This window comes from Salmo salar, chromosome ssa15, assembly GCF_905237065.1.
Source record: "Salmo salar chromosome ssa15, Ssal_v3.1, whole genome shotgun sequence".
Taxonomy (NCBI): domain Eukaryota; kingdom Metazoa; phylum Chordata; class Actinopteri; order Salmoniformes; family Salmonidae; genus Salmo; species Salmo salar.
Window position 1 is genome coordinate 78,496,496 of NC_059456.1, and position 12,369 is coordinate 78,508,864.

The 12,369-nt window shown below is 39.7% G+C and overlaps 1 protein-coding gene across 4 annotated transcripts in view; it reads right to left on the reverse strand.

The window, feature by feature from the left end:
- The window catches only part of chl1a (cell adhesion molecule L1-like a), a 110,210-nt gene that overhangs the window by 24,333 nt on the left and 73,508 nt on the right, over nt 1-12,369 (reverse strand). For all 4 annotated transcript variants that reach the window (XM_045696134.1, XM_045696133.1, XM_014145838.2 and 1 more), the window contains exons 16-20: nt 12,060-12,257; nt 11,791-11,861; nt 11,426-11,648; nt 8,623-8,738; nt 165-369 (exon numbers count right to left, since the gene is read on the reverse strand). In XM_045696134.1, coding sequence (XP_045552090.1) covers nt 165-369; nt 8,623-8,738; nt 11,426-11,648; nt 11,791-11,861; nt 12,060-12,257 — 813 coding nt within the window. The remainder of the gene's footprint in view (nt 1-164; nt 370-8,622; nt 8,739-11,425; nt 11,649-11,790; nt 11,862-12,059; nt 12,258-12,369) is intronic.

Below are 12,369 nucleotides of genomic sequence, written 5' to 3' on the forward strand. Positions count from 1 at the left end.
GTGATAACACCACAGTTCTCAGGGCGGGTGATGTCACTGCACAATGGCTATTACTACAGGACACAGCTAACTACCTCACATCTGCTACACAAAGTTGGCATTGTTGTACTGTTATGCCTTGTAGTAAATCTGTGAGTGAACACAGCCCTCTGCCAAATATTTACCTCCTTCTGGAGTCTGGAAGGTGACGGGGTCACTATTGGGGCCGTTGCCCCTTTTGTTAAAGACGTTGACGGTCAGTCTGTACTCCGAGAAGGGTCTGAGGCCAGGTACCATGGCATGGCTCCTGTTCCCCGGGAACGTCAGGAAATGTCTCTCCTCAGGAATTCTGTTGGAATGTAGGAGACTCCGTTTCCTCAGCCAGTGCACCTGAGGGAGGGATAGAAAATGGAGAGACTTATATGGCAGCCATTTTGAAGATGATATTCAAATAAGAAAGGGTTTGTTTGTGATGGAGATTGTTTCACAGGACCTTTTTTTGTTATTTATTATAGATTTTTATTGGACATATACACTCCCCTCCATATGTATTTGTACAGTGAAGCTAACCATTTTAATTTGGCTCTATACTCCAGCATTTGAGATAGAATGTTTCACATTAGGCGACAGTACAGAATGTCAGCATGTCTTGTGCCATTTTGGAGTCACTTTTATTGTAAGTAAGAATAGAAGATGTTTCTGAACACTTTTACATCCATGTGGATGCTTCCATGATTATGAATAATCATGAATTAATTGTGAATAAGGATGAGAGAGAAGCTCATAACCCCCATTTTTTGTTGTCGCCTCTGAACGGCATCTCACTCATCATTATTTATGATTCATTCATGATTTTTAAATTTATTTTATTTTATTTCACCTTTATTTAATCAGGTAGGCAAGTTGAGAACAAGTTCTCATTTACAATTGCGACCTGGCCAAGATAAAGCAAAGCAGTTCGACAACATACAAAAACACAGAGTTACACATACAGTAGAAAGAAATAAGACTATATACAATGTGAGCAAATGATGTGAGGTAAGGGAGGTAAAGGCAAAAAAGGCCATGGTGGCAGAGTAAATAAAGTATAGCAAGTAAAACACTGGAGATTTGTTATTTGAAGAAAGTTCAAAGTTAAAATATAAATAATATGGTGCAAAGGAGCAAAATAAATTAAATAAATAAATAAAGTAGGGGAAGGGGTAGTAGTTTGGGCTAAATTATAGATGGGCTATGTACAGGTGCAGTGATCTGGGAGCTGCTCTGATAGCTGGTGCTTAAAGCTAGTGAGGGAGATAAGTGTTTCCAGTTTCAGAGATTTTTGTAGTTCGTTCCAGTCATTGGCAGCAGAGAACTGGAAGGAGAGACGACCAAAGGAGGAGTTGGCTTTAGGGGTGACCAGAGAGATATATCTGCTGGAGCGCGTGCTACAAGTGGGTGATGCTATGGTGACCAGTGAGCGGAGATAAGGGGGGACTTTACCTAGCAGGGTCTTGTAGATGACCTGGAGCCAATGTATTTGGCGACGATTATGAAGCGAAGGCCAGCCAACGAGAGCGTACAGGTCGCAGTGGTGGGTAGTATATGGGTCTTTGGTGACAAAACGGATGGCATTGTGATAGACTGCATCCAGCTTGTTGAGTAGGGTATTGGAGGCTATTTTGTAAATGACATCGCCGAAGTCGAGGATTGGTAGGATGGTCAGTTTTACGAGGGTTAGTTTGGCAGCATGAGTGAAGGATGCTTTGTTGCGAAATAGGAAGCCAATTCTAGATTTAACTTTGGATTGGAGATGATTGATGTGAGTCTGGAAGGAGAGTTTACAGTCTAACCAGACACCTAGGTATTTGTAGTTGTCCACAAATTCTAAGTCAGAACCGTCCAGAGAAGTGATGCTGGACAGGCGGGCAGGTGCAGGCAGCGATCGGTTGAAGAGCAGTTTTACTTGTATTTAGGAGCAGTTGGAGACCACGGAAGGAGAGTTGTATGGCATTGAAGCTCGTCTGGAGGGTTGTTAACACAGTGTCCAAAGAAGGGCCAGAAGTATACAGAATGGTGTCGTTTGCGTAGAGGTGGATCAGAGATTCACCAGCAGCAAGAGCGACATCATTGATGTATACAGAGAAAAGAGTTGGCCCAAGAATTGAACCCTGTGGTTAATATCATGGTATCAGAAACATCTCACCTACTCACTTAAAGAAAATTACTCTAGTCATCATTCAGTTACTATTGGACAAAACATAACCCAAAACACAATCAAAACAAACTGCAAATTAGTTTGTAGAGTCGCAAGCTTGATGTAGTCAATGCATGCGATCAACACTATATGGGACCAAATAATAAACTTTTGACTTCTTTAATACATTATAAGTGAATATGTTCAAATTCATTATTCAAATGGGAGGACTAGATACATAGCGATTTCATTTCTAAACAGTAAAACAGATATTTATGAAAATACCCTCAAATAAAAGGTGGCATTCTGTACTGTCACCTTATATGAAACCTTTGATCTCAAATCCCAAAATCTGGAATATAGAGACAAATTAAAAAATGTTGCTTCACTGTCCAAATACAGTGCCTTCGGAAAGTATTCAGACCCCTTGACTTTTTTCACATATTGTTACATTACAGCCTTATTCCAAAATGGATTAAATTAAACAAATATCCTCAGCAATTTACACACAATACCCCATAATGACAAAGCAAACAGGTTTTTTAGAATGTTTGCAAAAGTATAATTTTTTTTTTTTTTTTATGAAATACCTTAATTACGTAAGTATTCATACCCTTTCCTATGAGACTCGAAATTGAGCTCAGGTGCACCCTGTTTCCATTGATCATCCTTGAGATGTTTCTACAACTTGATTGGAGTCCACCTTAGGTAAATTCAATTGATTGGATATGATTTGGAATTATAAGGTCTATATAAGGTCCCACAGTTGACAGTGCATGTCATAGCAAACACCAAGCCATGAGGTCGAAGGAATTGTCCTGGGGGCTCAGAGACAGGATTGTGTCGAGGCACAGATCTGGGGAAGGGTACCAAAAAATGTCTGCAGCATTGAAGGTCCCCAAGAACACAGTGGCCTTCATCACTCTTAAATGGAAGAAGTTTGGAATCACCAAGACACTTCCTAGAGCTGGCCGCCCAACCAAATTGAGCAATCAGGGGAGAAGGGCCTTGGTCAGGGAGCTTTAGAGTTTCTCTATGGAGATGGGAGAACCTTCCAGAAGGACAACCATCTCTACAGCACTCCACCAATCAGGCCTTTATGGTAGAGTGGGCAGACGGAAGCCACTCCTCAGTAAAAGGCACAACAGCCCGCATGGAGTTTGCCAAAAGGCACCTAAAGACTCTCAGAACATGAGGATCAAGATTCTCTGGTCTGATGAAACCAAGATTGAACTCTTTGGCCGGCCTGAATGCCAAGTGCCACATCTGTAGGAATGTGGCAGGGACTGTGTAACTAGTCAAGATCGAGGCAAAGATAAACGGAGAAAAGTACAGAGAGATCCTTGATGAAAACCTTTCTCCAGAGCGCTCAGAACCTTAGACTGGGGCGAAGGTTCACCTTCCAACAGGACAACAACCCTAAGCACACAGCCAAGACAACGCAGGAATGTATTCAGGACACATCTCTGAATGTCCTTGAGTGGCACAACCAAAGCCCGGACTTGAACATGATTGAACATCTCTGGAGAGACCTGAAAATAGCTGTGCAGCAATGCTCCCCATCCAACCTGACAGAGCCTCTGAGAGGATCTGCAGAGAAGAATGGGAGAAACTCCCCAAATACAGATGTGCCAAGCTTGTAGCGTCATCATACCCAAGAAGACACGATGCTGTAATCGTTGCCAAAGGTGCTTCAACAAAGTACAGAGTAAAGGGTCTAAATACTTACGCAAATGTGATATTTCTGTTTTGTATTTTGAATAAATCAGCAATAATGTCTAAAAACTTGTTTTTGTTTTGTCATTATGGGGTATTGTGGGTAGATTGAGGAGAAAAAAACAATGTAATCAATTTTAGAATAAGGCTGTAAAGTCAAGGGGTCTGAATACTTTCCGAAGGCACTGTACATATGGAGAGGAGTGTAAGGGCATACAATTGACAAGTCTTGACATAAGTACAAATAATGTGTTTGTCTGATGAGTTCCAATTGTTTCATTAGAAGTATTGCTTTTTCACAGCATTTCACACACTTTGAAATAACACCACATATTATTTTGCATCTACACTGAACAAAAATATAAACACAACATGTAAAGTGTTGGTCCCCTGTTTCATGAGCTGAAATAAAAGATCCCAGAAATGTTCCTTACGCACAAAAAGCTTATTTCTCTCAAATGTTGTGCACAAATTTGTTCATATCCCTGTTAGTGAGCATTTCTCCTTTGCCAAGATAATCCACCCACCTGATAGGTGTGGCATATCAAGAAACTGATTAAACATCATGATCATTACACAGGTGCACCTTGTGCTTGGGACAATAAAAGGCCACTCTAAATTGTTCAGTTTTGTCACACAACACAATGCCACAGTTGTCTCACATTTTGAGGGAGCGTGCAATTGGCATGCTGACTGCAAAAATGTTCACCAGAGTTGTTGCCAGATAATTCCATTTGAATGTCTCTACCATAAGCCGCCTCCAACATAATTTTAGAGAATTTGGCAGTACGTCCAACCGGCCTCACAACTGTAGACCACATGTATAGCATTCTGTGGCGTTTGCTGATGTCAACGTTGTGAACAGAGTGCCCCACAATAGCATTTTATCGATGTCAATTTCAATGCACAGAGATACCGTGACGAGATCCTGAGGCCCATTGTCATGCCATTCATCCTCTGCCATCATCTCTTGTTTCAGCATGATAATGCATGGCCCCCTGTCGCATGGAACTTTACACAATTCCTGGAAGCTATATTTAGGATGCTCTGGATCGACGTGTAAACGACAGCTTTTTCCAGTTTCCGCCAATATCCAGCAACTTTGCACAGCTATTCAAGAGGAGCGGGACAACATTCCACAGGCCACAATTAACAGCTTGATCAACTCTATGTGGAAATGTGTCGCTCTGCATGAGGTAAATGGTGGTCACACCAGATGCTGACTGGTTTTCTGATCCACGCCCCTACCTTTTTTTAAGGTATCTGTGACCAACAGACGCATATCTGTATTCCCAGTCATGTGAAATCCATAGATTAGGGCCTAATTTATTTATTTCAATTGACTGATTTCCTTATATGAACTGTAACGCAGTAAAATCTTTAAAATTGTTGCATGTTGCGTTTATATTTTTGTTCAGTATAATTACAAAGCACCTTATGGTTTTCACTACTTTGTCAGGTAGGTAATTATTTTATGGCGTTGATTTTGCATCCCTTGCCTTTGCAACCATGAAAAAATCTTTAAAATGGCAAAGAACTAAACGCATCATTCATGTTCTTGTTTAATTTGAACTGTTTATCAATGATCAAACATAATGCAAGTCCTTTATACTGAAACACGTTCTGTTTATCTATTATTTAATGTATTTAGTGCAAGCAAATTAGTTTTTCCCAGTAGAGTTGTAGTGACATGTTTTGGGGACTTATTATTTTGAATGCTAGAAAATAAAAAAGTATTTAATATATTGTATAGATCATTAAAACAAAGGCTATTAAAATTCATTTTTCTTTTTTTTTCACAAATGTGTGTCCCTAAGTTTTATGCCATTGGTGTTACTGACATACAAATCACTCCTTACAAAGACATACAATTATTTGTTAATCACACCTTATAGTTTGTCATACATTTGAGGATTTCAATGATGATTTGGTAACCTGGGTACCAGTCTGTTTGAGTTCTCATTCCACTCCTTGCCACACATTGTCATGCTACCCATAGCATGTTTAGTACAATGAGTGGAATGTTAGCAAAACAGGTTCTAGATTTCAGGCTAATGATTTGGTGTTACTAAATATAAAGTGTAATTGGTGTTACTCTATTTAGATGAAAGGAAATGACTGGTTATCATAATAAAATAAAACATTTGAAGTCATTAAGTTGCCATATAAATTGATTTAAAAAGGGAAGATGCACCCAAATACATTTAAATAAATAAAATCTATGAATTCGATATTTTTTTCTAAATTCAATGCCAAAATCCATTGTAACTCAAGAATGACTCAAGTGCCATTGAGAATGAACTGCAGCTGACTAATGATAACTAGGGCTGGGTGATATGGCCAAAATATCATATCACATTTTTCTTTTCTTTTTTACGCTATGAGGGTATTTGACAATATTTTGTTTTTTAATAATACAAGTTCTAAATATGCTTCATGAGTAGTGCATATCCCCAGGGAGGCAACAAATACATTCTAAGTGGTTTTAAATGGGGCTTTCTCTCTTCTGATTGTTTTATACTGTTCAATTAAACTTCACCCAAAAATAAATGTTTAGCATTTTCATACATTTACTTCACTCATTTATTATTTCCACACTGTAAAACATTTGTCTTTGTTTGCCTCTATTTTGTGAAAAAGTCAATTTTCCATTATCATAATAATGATTGTCCTCTATGACCATGTATTTTCAATAGATTCAACGGCAGTTCATACTTTCGCCACAAGGTGCATTGTGCCATTTTCTAAGATGCTTTCGGCAACTCAAAGGTAAGATTCATGGCAAAAACCATGTGTGCACCGTTGGTGCCAGCGCTCTCACAGGCACTATTCATGGCATACAGTGCCTTCAGAAAGAATTCATACCTCTTGACGTATTCAACATGTTGTTGTGTTACAGCCTGAATTCAACATGTATTAAATTGATTGTTTTTCACCCATCTACACACAATACCCCATGATGACAAAGTGAAAACATGTTTTTAGATATGAGCTTTGCCCACCTGAATTGTACAATATATGCACATTATTATTTTTAACATTCTTCAAGCTCTGTCAAGTTGGTTGTTGATCATTGCTAGATAGACAGCCATTGTCATGTCTTGCCAGAGATTTTCAAGCTGATTTAAGTCAAAACTGTAACTAGGCCACTCAGGAACATTCAATGTCATCTTGGTAAACAACTCCAGTGTAAATTTGGACTTGTGTTTTAGGTTATTGTCCTGCTGAAAGGTGAATTTGTCTCCCAGTGTATTTTGGAAAGCAGACTGAACCAGGTTTTTCTTTAGGATTTTGCATGTGCTTAGCTCTAATACATTTATTTTTATCATAAAAAACACCCTAGTCCTTGTCGATGAAAAGCAAACTCATAAAATTATGCAACCACCACCATAGTTGAAAATATAAAGAGTGGTACTCAGTGATGTGTTGTGTTGGAGTTGCCCCAAACATAACGCTTTGTATTCAGGACAAAGTACATTTCTTTGCCACATTTTTCACAGTTTTACTTTAGTGCCTTACTGCAAACATGATGCAAATTTTAGAATATTTGTATTCTGGAAAGGTTTCCTTGTTTTTCATACTGTCATTTAGGTTAGTATTGTGGAGTAACTACAATGTTGTTGATCCATCCAAATGTTTCTCCTGTAACTGTTTTAAAGTCATCATTGGCTTCATGGTGAAATCCCTGAGCGGTTTCCTTCCTCTCCGGCAACTGAGTTAGGAATGACGCCTGTATCTTTGTAGTGACTGGGTGTATTGATACACTATCCAAAGTGTAATTAATAACTTCACCATGCTCAAAGGGATATTCAATGTCTGCTTTTTTATTTTTACACATCTTCCAATAGGTGTCCTTCTTTGAGAGGCATTGGAAAACCTCCCTGATCTTGGTAGTTGAATCTGTGTTTCAAATTCACTGCTCGACTGAGGGACCTTGCAGATAATTGTATGTGTAGAGTACACTTATTATGTGACTTGTTAAGCAAATTTTTTCAAAATGTGGAAAAAGTCAAGGGGTGTGAATACTTTCTGAAGGCAGTGTAAAGTCCATGTGCACACCCGAAGCTCTGCTAGCAAATTAGCAGTTCTCAACTGTTAGCAGTCTTTTACTGGTGATAAGAACGGACGATTGCCATACTTTTTCGAGTTTCATTACTCAGTTATTACATTTATATAACATTTACCAAACGAAAAGTAAAAATCTAAACTGGTATATTGTAAAATGCGGTTTGTCGCATGCTAACTAACTTCAATGTAAAACATGCTATGCTAAATGGGCACATAATGTACACAAAATGATAGATTACACAGAGTACCCTGACTTGAGAAACACACAGGCAACCTTAAATTCAGCCTAAATATTCCACTTTTTTTTCTCAAATAGGAATACAGCCTGTGGAGTAGGCTACCCAGGGATATGTACAGGTGGCCCAGTATTTATGTTAGGTGAGACGTAAAGGCCCTACTTTGGGTGAAGAAGAGCAACAGAGCTAGGCAGATGGGCCCACCTCAAGTAAAATCCTGATAGAGAAACTTGGATAATGTTCATTAGGCCACACAATGGAAAGCATTTTAAAATGTTTTACCACTAAATATTCGTGTTTACATTTACATTTGACATTTTAGTCATTTAGCAGACGCTGGTCCCCAAACCGTGGGTTGAGACCCCCTTAGGGGACAAGCTAGTTCCTCCCTATTTCAGTCCATTTTCTTCCATTTGGTACCTGATGAACACGACCCTGAACACTCACATTGTAGCCCCCCAGATGACCACGCAATGTTGCCTGGGCAACCCTCGTCCAACTGACTCTGAGAAGGGTGGTGTTCAACACCTCCACTGCCACGTCCCGTGGGGAAGCTGTAGGCACTGGAGAGGACAGGCACCAATCAGTAGCAATAGTACACGCACACACACACACACACACACACACACACACACACACACACACACACACACACACACACACACACACACACACACACACACACACACACACACACACACACACACACACACACACACACACACAGTAGACAAAGGATAGGTAGCACACATTTACAAAGAAATACAACACCAAGAAGGAACAAACACACTATATAAAACAAAAGCATTTCCACTTCTGTATGAAACTATGGAGGGTACTTATTAGTACAGTCTATGTAGAGGGCGGGGGGGGGGGGGGAATCCATTATCCTTTGTGTCATTATGTGTCAAATCTCACAATTTGCTCAGACAAAGGTGAGAATTTGACTTGCAAACTCTCTGCAACGGTTCCATTTTTTTATGTGAGGGGACTACTTGAAGTACACCTACATAGGACTGGGGTGATATCCAGAAAAAAATTACAGACACTTAACCTGATACATTATCCCGAAAACAATGCCAAAAGACAACTGAAGACAAGAAAATGGGGGAGGGATCAGATGCAATGTTCACATAAATGAATAATATTGGGCTCTTTGTCAAAAATGGCAGTTGGGTCACTTAACAGAGAGTAGTACTCGGATACACTACAACACCATCTGCACATCAGAACAGTAGATAAACAGTGGAAATGTAAAATGTACGATACAACCAATGATGATTATTTGCTTTATACAACTAAGAGTAGAACAATTGTTTTCATTCACATAGAAGAGCAACATTCCTCCCCTGGGTGAGCTTGGTAAAACACTCATCTCCCCTACTTGCACATTATGATACACCTATACAGCCTTGAAAGTGTACATCCCAATAATATCTCCTTTCTCCTGAAGTGCGTACTCATTCACTATTTCCTTTCAAATCAGTGAAGAAACTGTTTACAGGTTTACATACACCTTAGCCAAATACATTTAAACTCAGTTTTTCACAATTCGTGACATTTAATCCTAGTAATAATTCCCTATTTTAGGTCAGTTAGGATCACCAATTTATTTTAAGAATGTGAAATGTCAGAATAACAGTAGAGAGAATGATTTATTTCAGCTTTTATTTATTTTGTCACATTCCCAGTGGGTCAGAAGTTTACATACACTCAATTAGTATTTGGTAGCATTGCCATTAAATTGTTTAACTTGGGTCAAACATTTCAGGTAGCCTTCCACTAGCTTCCCACAATAAGTTGGGTGAATTTTGGTCCATTCCTCCTGACAGAGCTGGTGTAACTGAGTCAGGTTTGTAGGCCTCCTTGCTTGCACACGCTTTTTCAGTTCTGCCCACAAATGTTCTATAGGATTGAGGTCAGGGCTTTGTGATGGCCACTCCAATACCTTGACTTTGTTGTCCTTAAGTCATTTTGCCACAACTTTGGAAGTATGCTTGGGGTCATTGTCCATTTGGAAGACCCATTTGCGACCAAGCTTTAACTTCCTTCCTAACTGATGTCTTGAGATGTTGCTTCAATATATCCACATAATTTTCCTTCCTCATGACTCATGATGCAATCTATTTTGTGAAGTGCACCAGTCCCTCCTGCAGCAAAGCACCCCCACAACATGATGCTGCCACCCCCGTGCTTCACAGTTGGGATGGTGTTCTTCGGCTTGCAAGCCTCACCCTTTTTCCTCCAAACATAACAATGGTCATTATGGCTAAACAATTATATTTTTGTTTTATCAGACCAGAGGACATTTCTCCAAAAAGTACAATCTTTGTCCCCATGTGCAGTTGCATAGCGTAGTTTGGCTTTTTTTATGGCGGTTTTGGAGCAGTGGCTTCTTCCTTGCTGAGCGGCCTTTCAGGTTATGTCGATATAGTTTTACTTAGGATATAGATACTTTTGTACCTGTTTCCTCCAGCATCTTCACAAGGTCCTTTGCTGTTGTTCTGGGATTGATTTGCACTTTTCACACCAAAGTACGTTCATCTCTAGGAGACAGAACGAGTCTCCTTCCTGAGCGGTATGACAGCTGCGTGGTCCAATGGTGTTTATACTTGCGTACTATTGTTTGTACAGATGAACTTAGTACCTTCAGGCGTTTGGAAATTGCTTCCAAGGATGAACCAGGCTTGTGGAGGTCTACAATTGTTTTTCTGAGGTCTTGGCTGATTTCTTTTGATTTTCCCATAATGTCAAGCAAAGAGGCACTGAGTTTGAAGGTAGGCCTTGAAATACATCCACAGGTACACCTCCAATGGACTCAAATGATGTCAATTCGCCTATCAGAAGCTTCTAAAGCCATGACATCATTTCTGGAATTTTCCAAGCTGTTTAAAGGCACAGTCAACATAGTGTATGTAAACTTCTGACCCACTGCAATTGTGATACAGTGAGTTATAAGTGAAATAATCTGTCTGTTAACAATTGTTGTAAAATGACTTGTGTCATGCACAAAGTAGATGTCCTAACCGACTTGCCAAAACTATAGTTTGTTAACAATAAATTTGTGGAGTGGTTGAAAAAGTTGTTTTAATGACCCCAACCTAAGTGTATGTACATTTCCGACTACAACTGTATATAAGGGAAGTGAACGTGCACACTTTGGGACAATAATTGTTGACATTGCCAAAAAGAGGCCATGTGTATGAAGTTCACTGGATTAAAGGAAACACTTTGGTGGTCTGTTACTCACAGTCTTCCCCGGAGTACCCTGTCACTACTTTGGGTTCTGGGCCCCAGCCGTGACTGTTGCGACTCTGGATCTTGATCTCGTAGGGGACAAATGTGGGGGTGTTCTTGACGACAAAGGCGTGTCTTTTGACAAGATGCTCTTTCCAGATATCTTCTACGCCCAGTTTCCTGTAGCTCAACTTGTACTCCAGGCCGGGACCATTGTGCTCCACAGGCAATAGTGGCTGTGACAGAGGACAACACAACAGAAAGTACATAATTAAACACATAAGGTATCTACAACATACTCTACCTGTATCTAAGACATACAGCATACAATTGCTGCCTTTAAGGGTAGCTATAGATGCAGTTATGAGTCTCTCTCACCTCCCAACTGATATCCATTTGATGGGGCAGATGACCCTGAATTTTGATGTTTTCTGGGTTTTTATCAGGAGCTGTGAGGACATATGCATTATTATATATTTTGCTTTGAGTTAAGACAATTCCTTTAGGGCGCATATGGCCAAAAATAACTCTTCACATGACAATTGCCAATTCATTGAAAACTTTGAAATCCTCTTAACCTATATATAAAGTACACAGTTATAAACGTATAATAAGATGATTATAACAGGTTACAGAGAAAGTCAAACCTGCAGGAGGGGTTTTGTATCGGTCTGTGGGGTTGCTTGGGGGCCCTTTCCCAATGGCATTAACTGCATACACTCTAAACTGGTAGTTCAGGTGGCCGTGTAATGTCAACACCGCTGTGACCTGGTTGCCAGGGACTCGCTGGAGTTCTCGCCAGGTCCCAGGATCCCACTGACTCTCCTCGTACTCCACTATGAACTCTGTGCTCGTACAGTATACAAAATCATAAATCAGCCATTCAGAAATAAATATACTGTGTACTGAAAAAGTACTACATTGTATGTCTACATTAGGAAATATCGAAATACACAA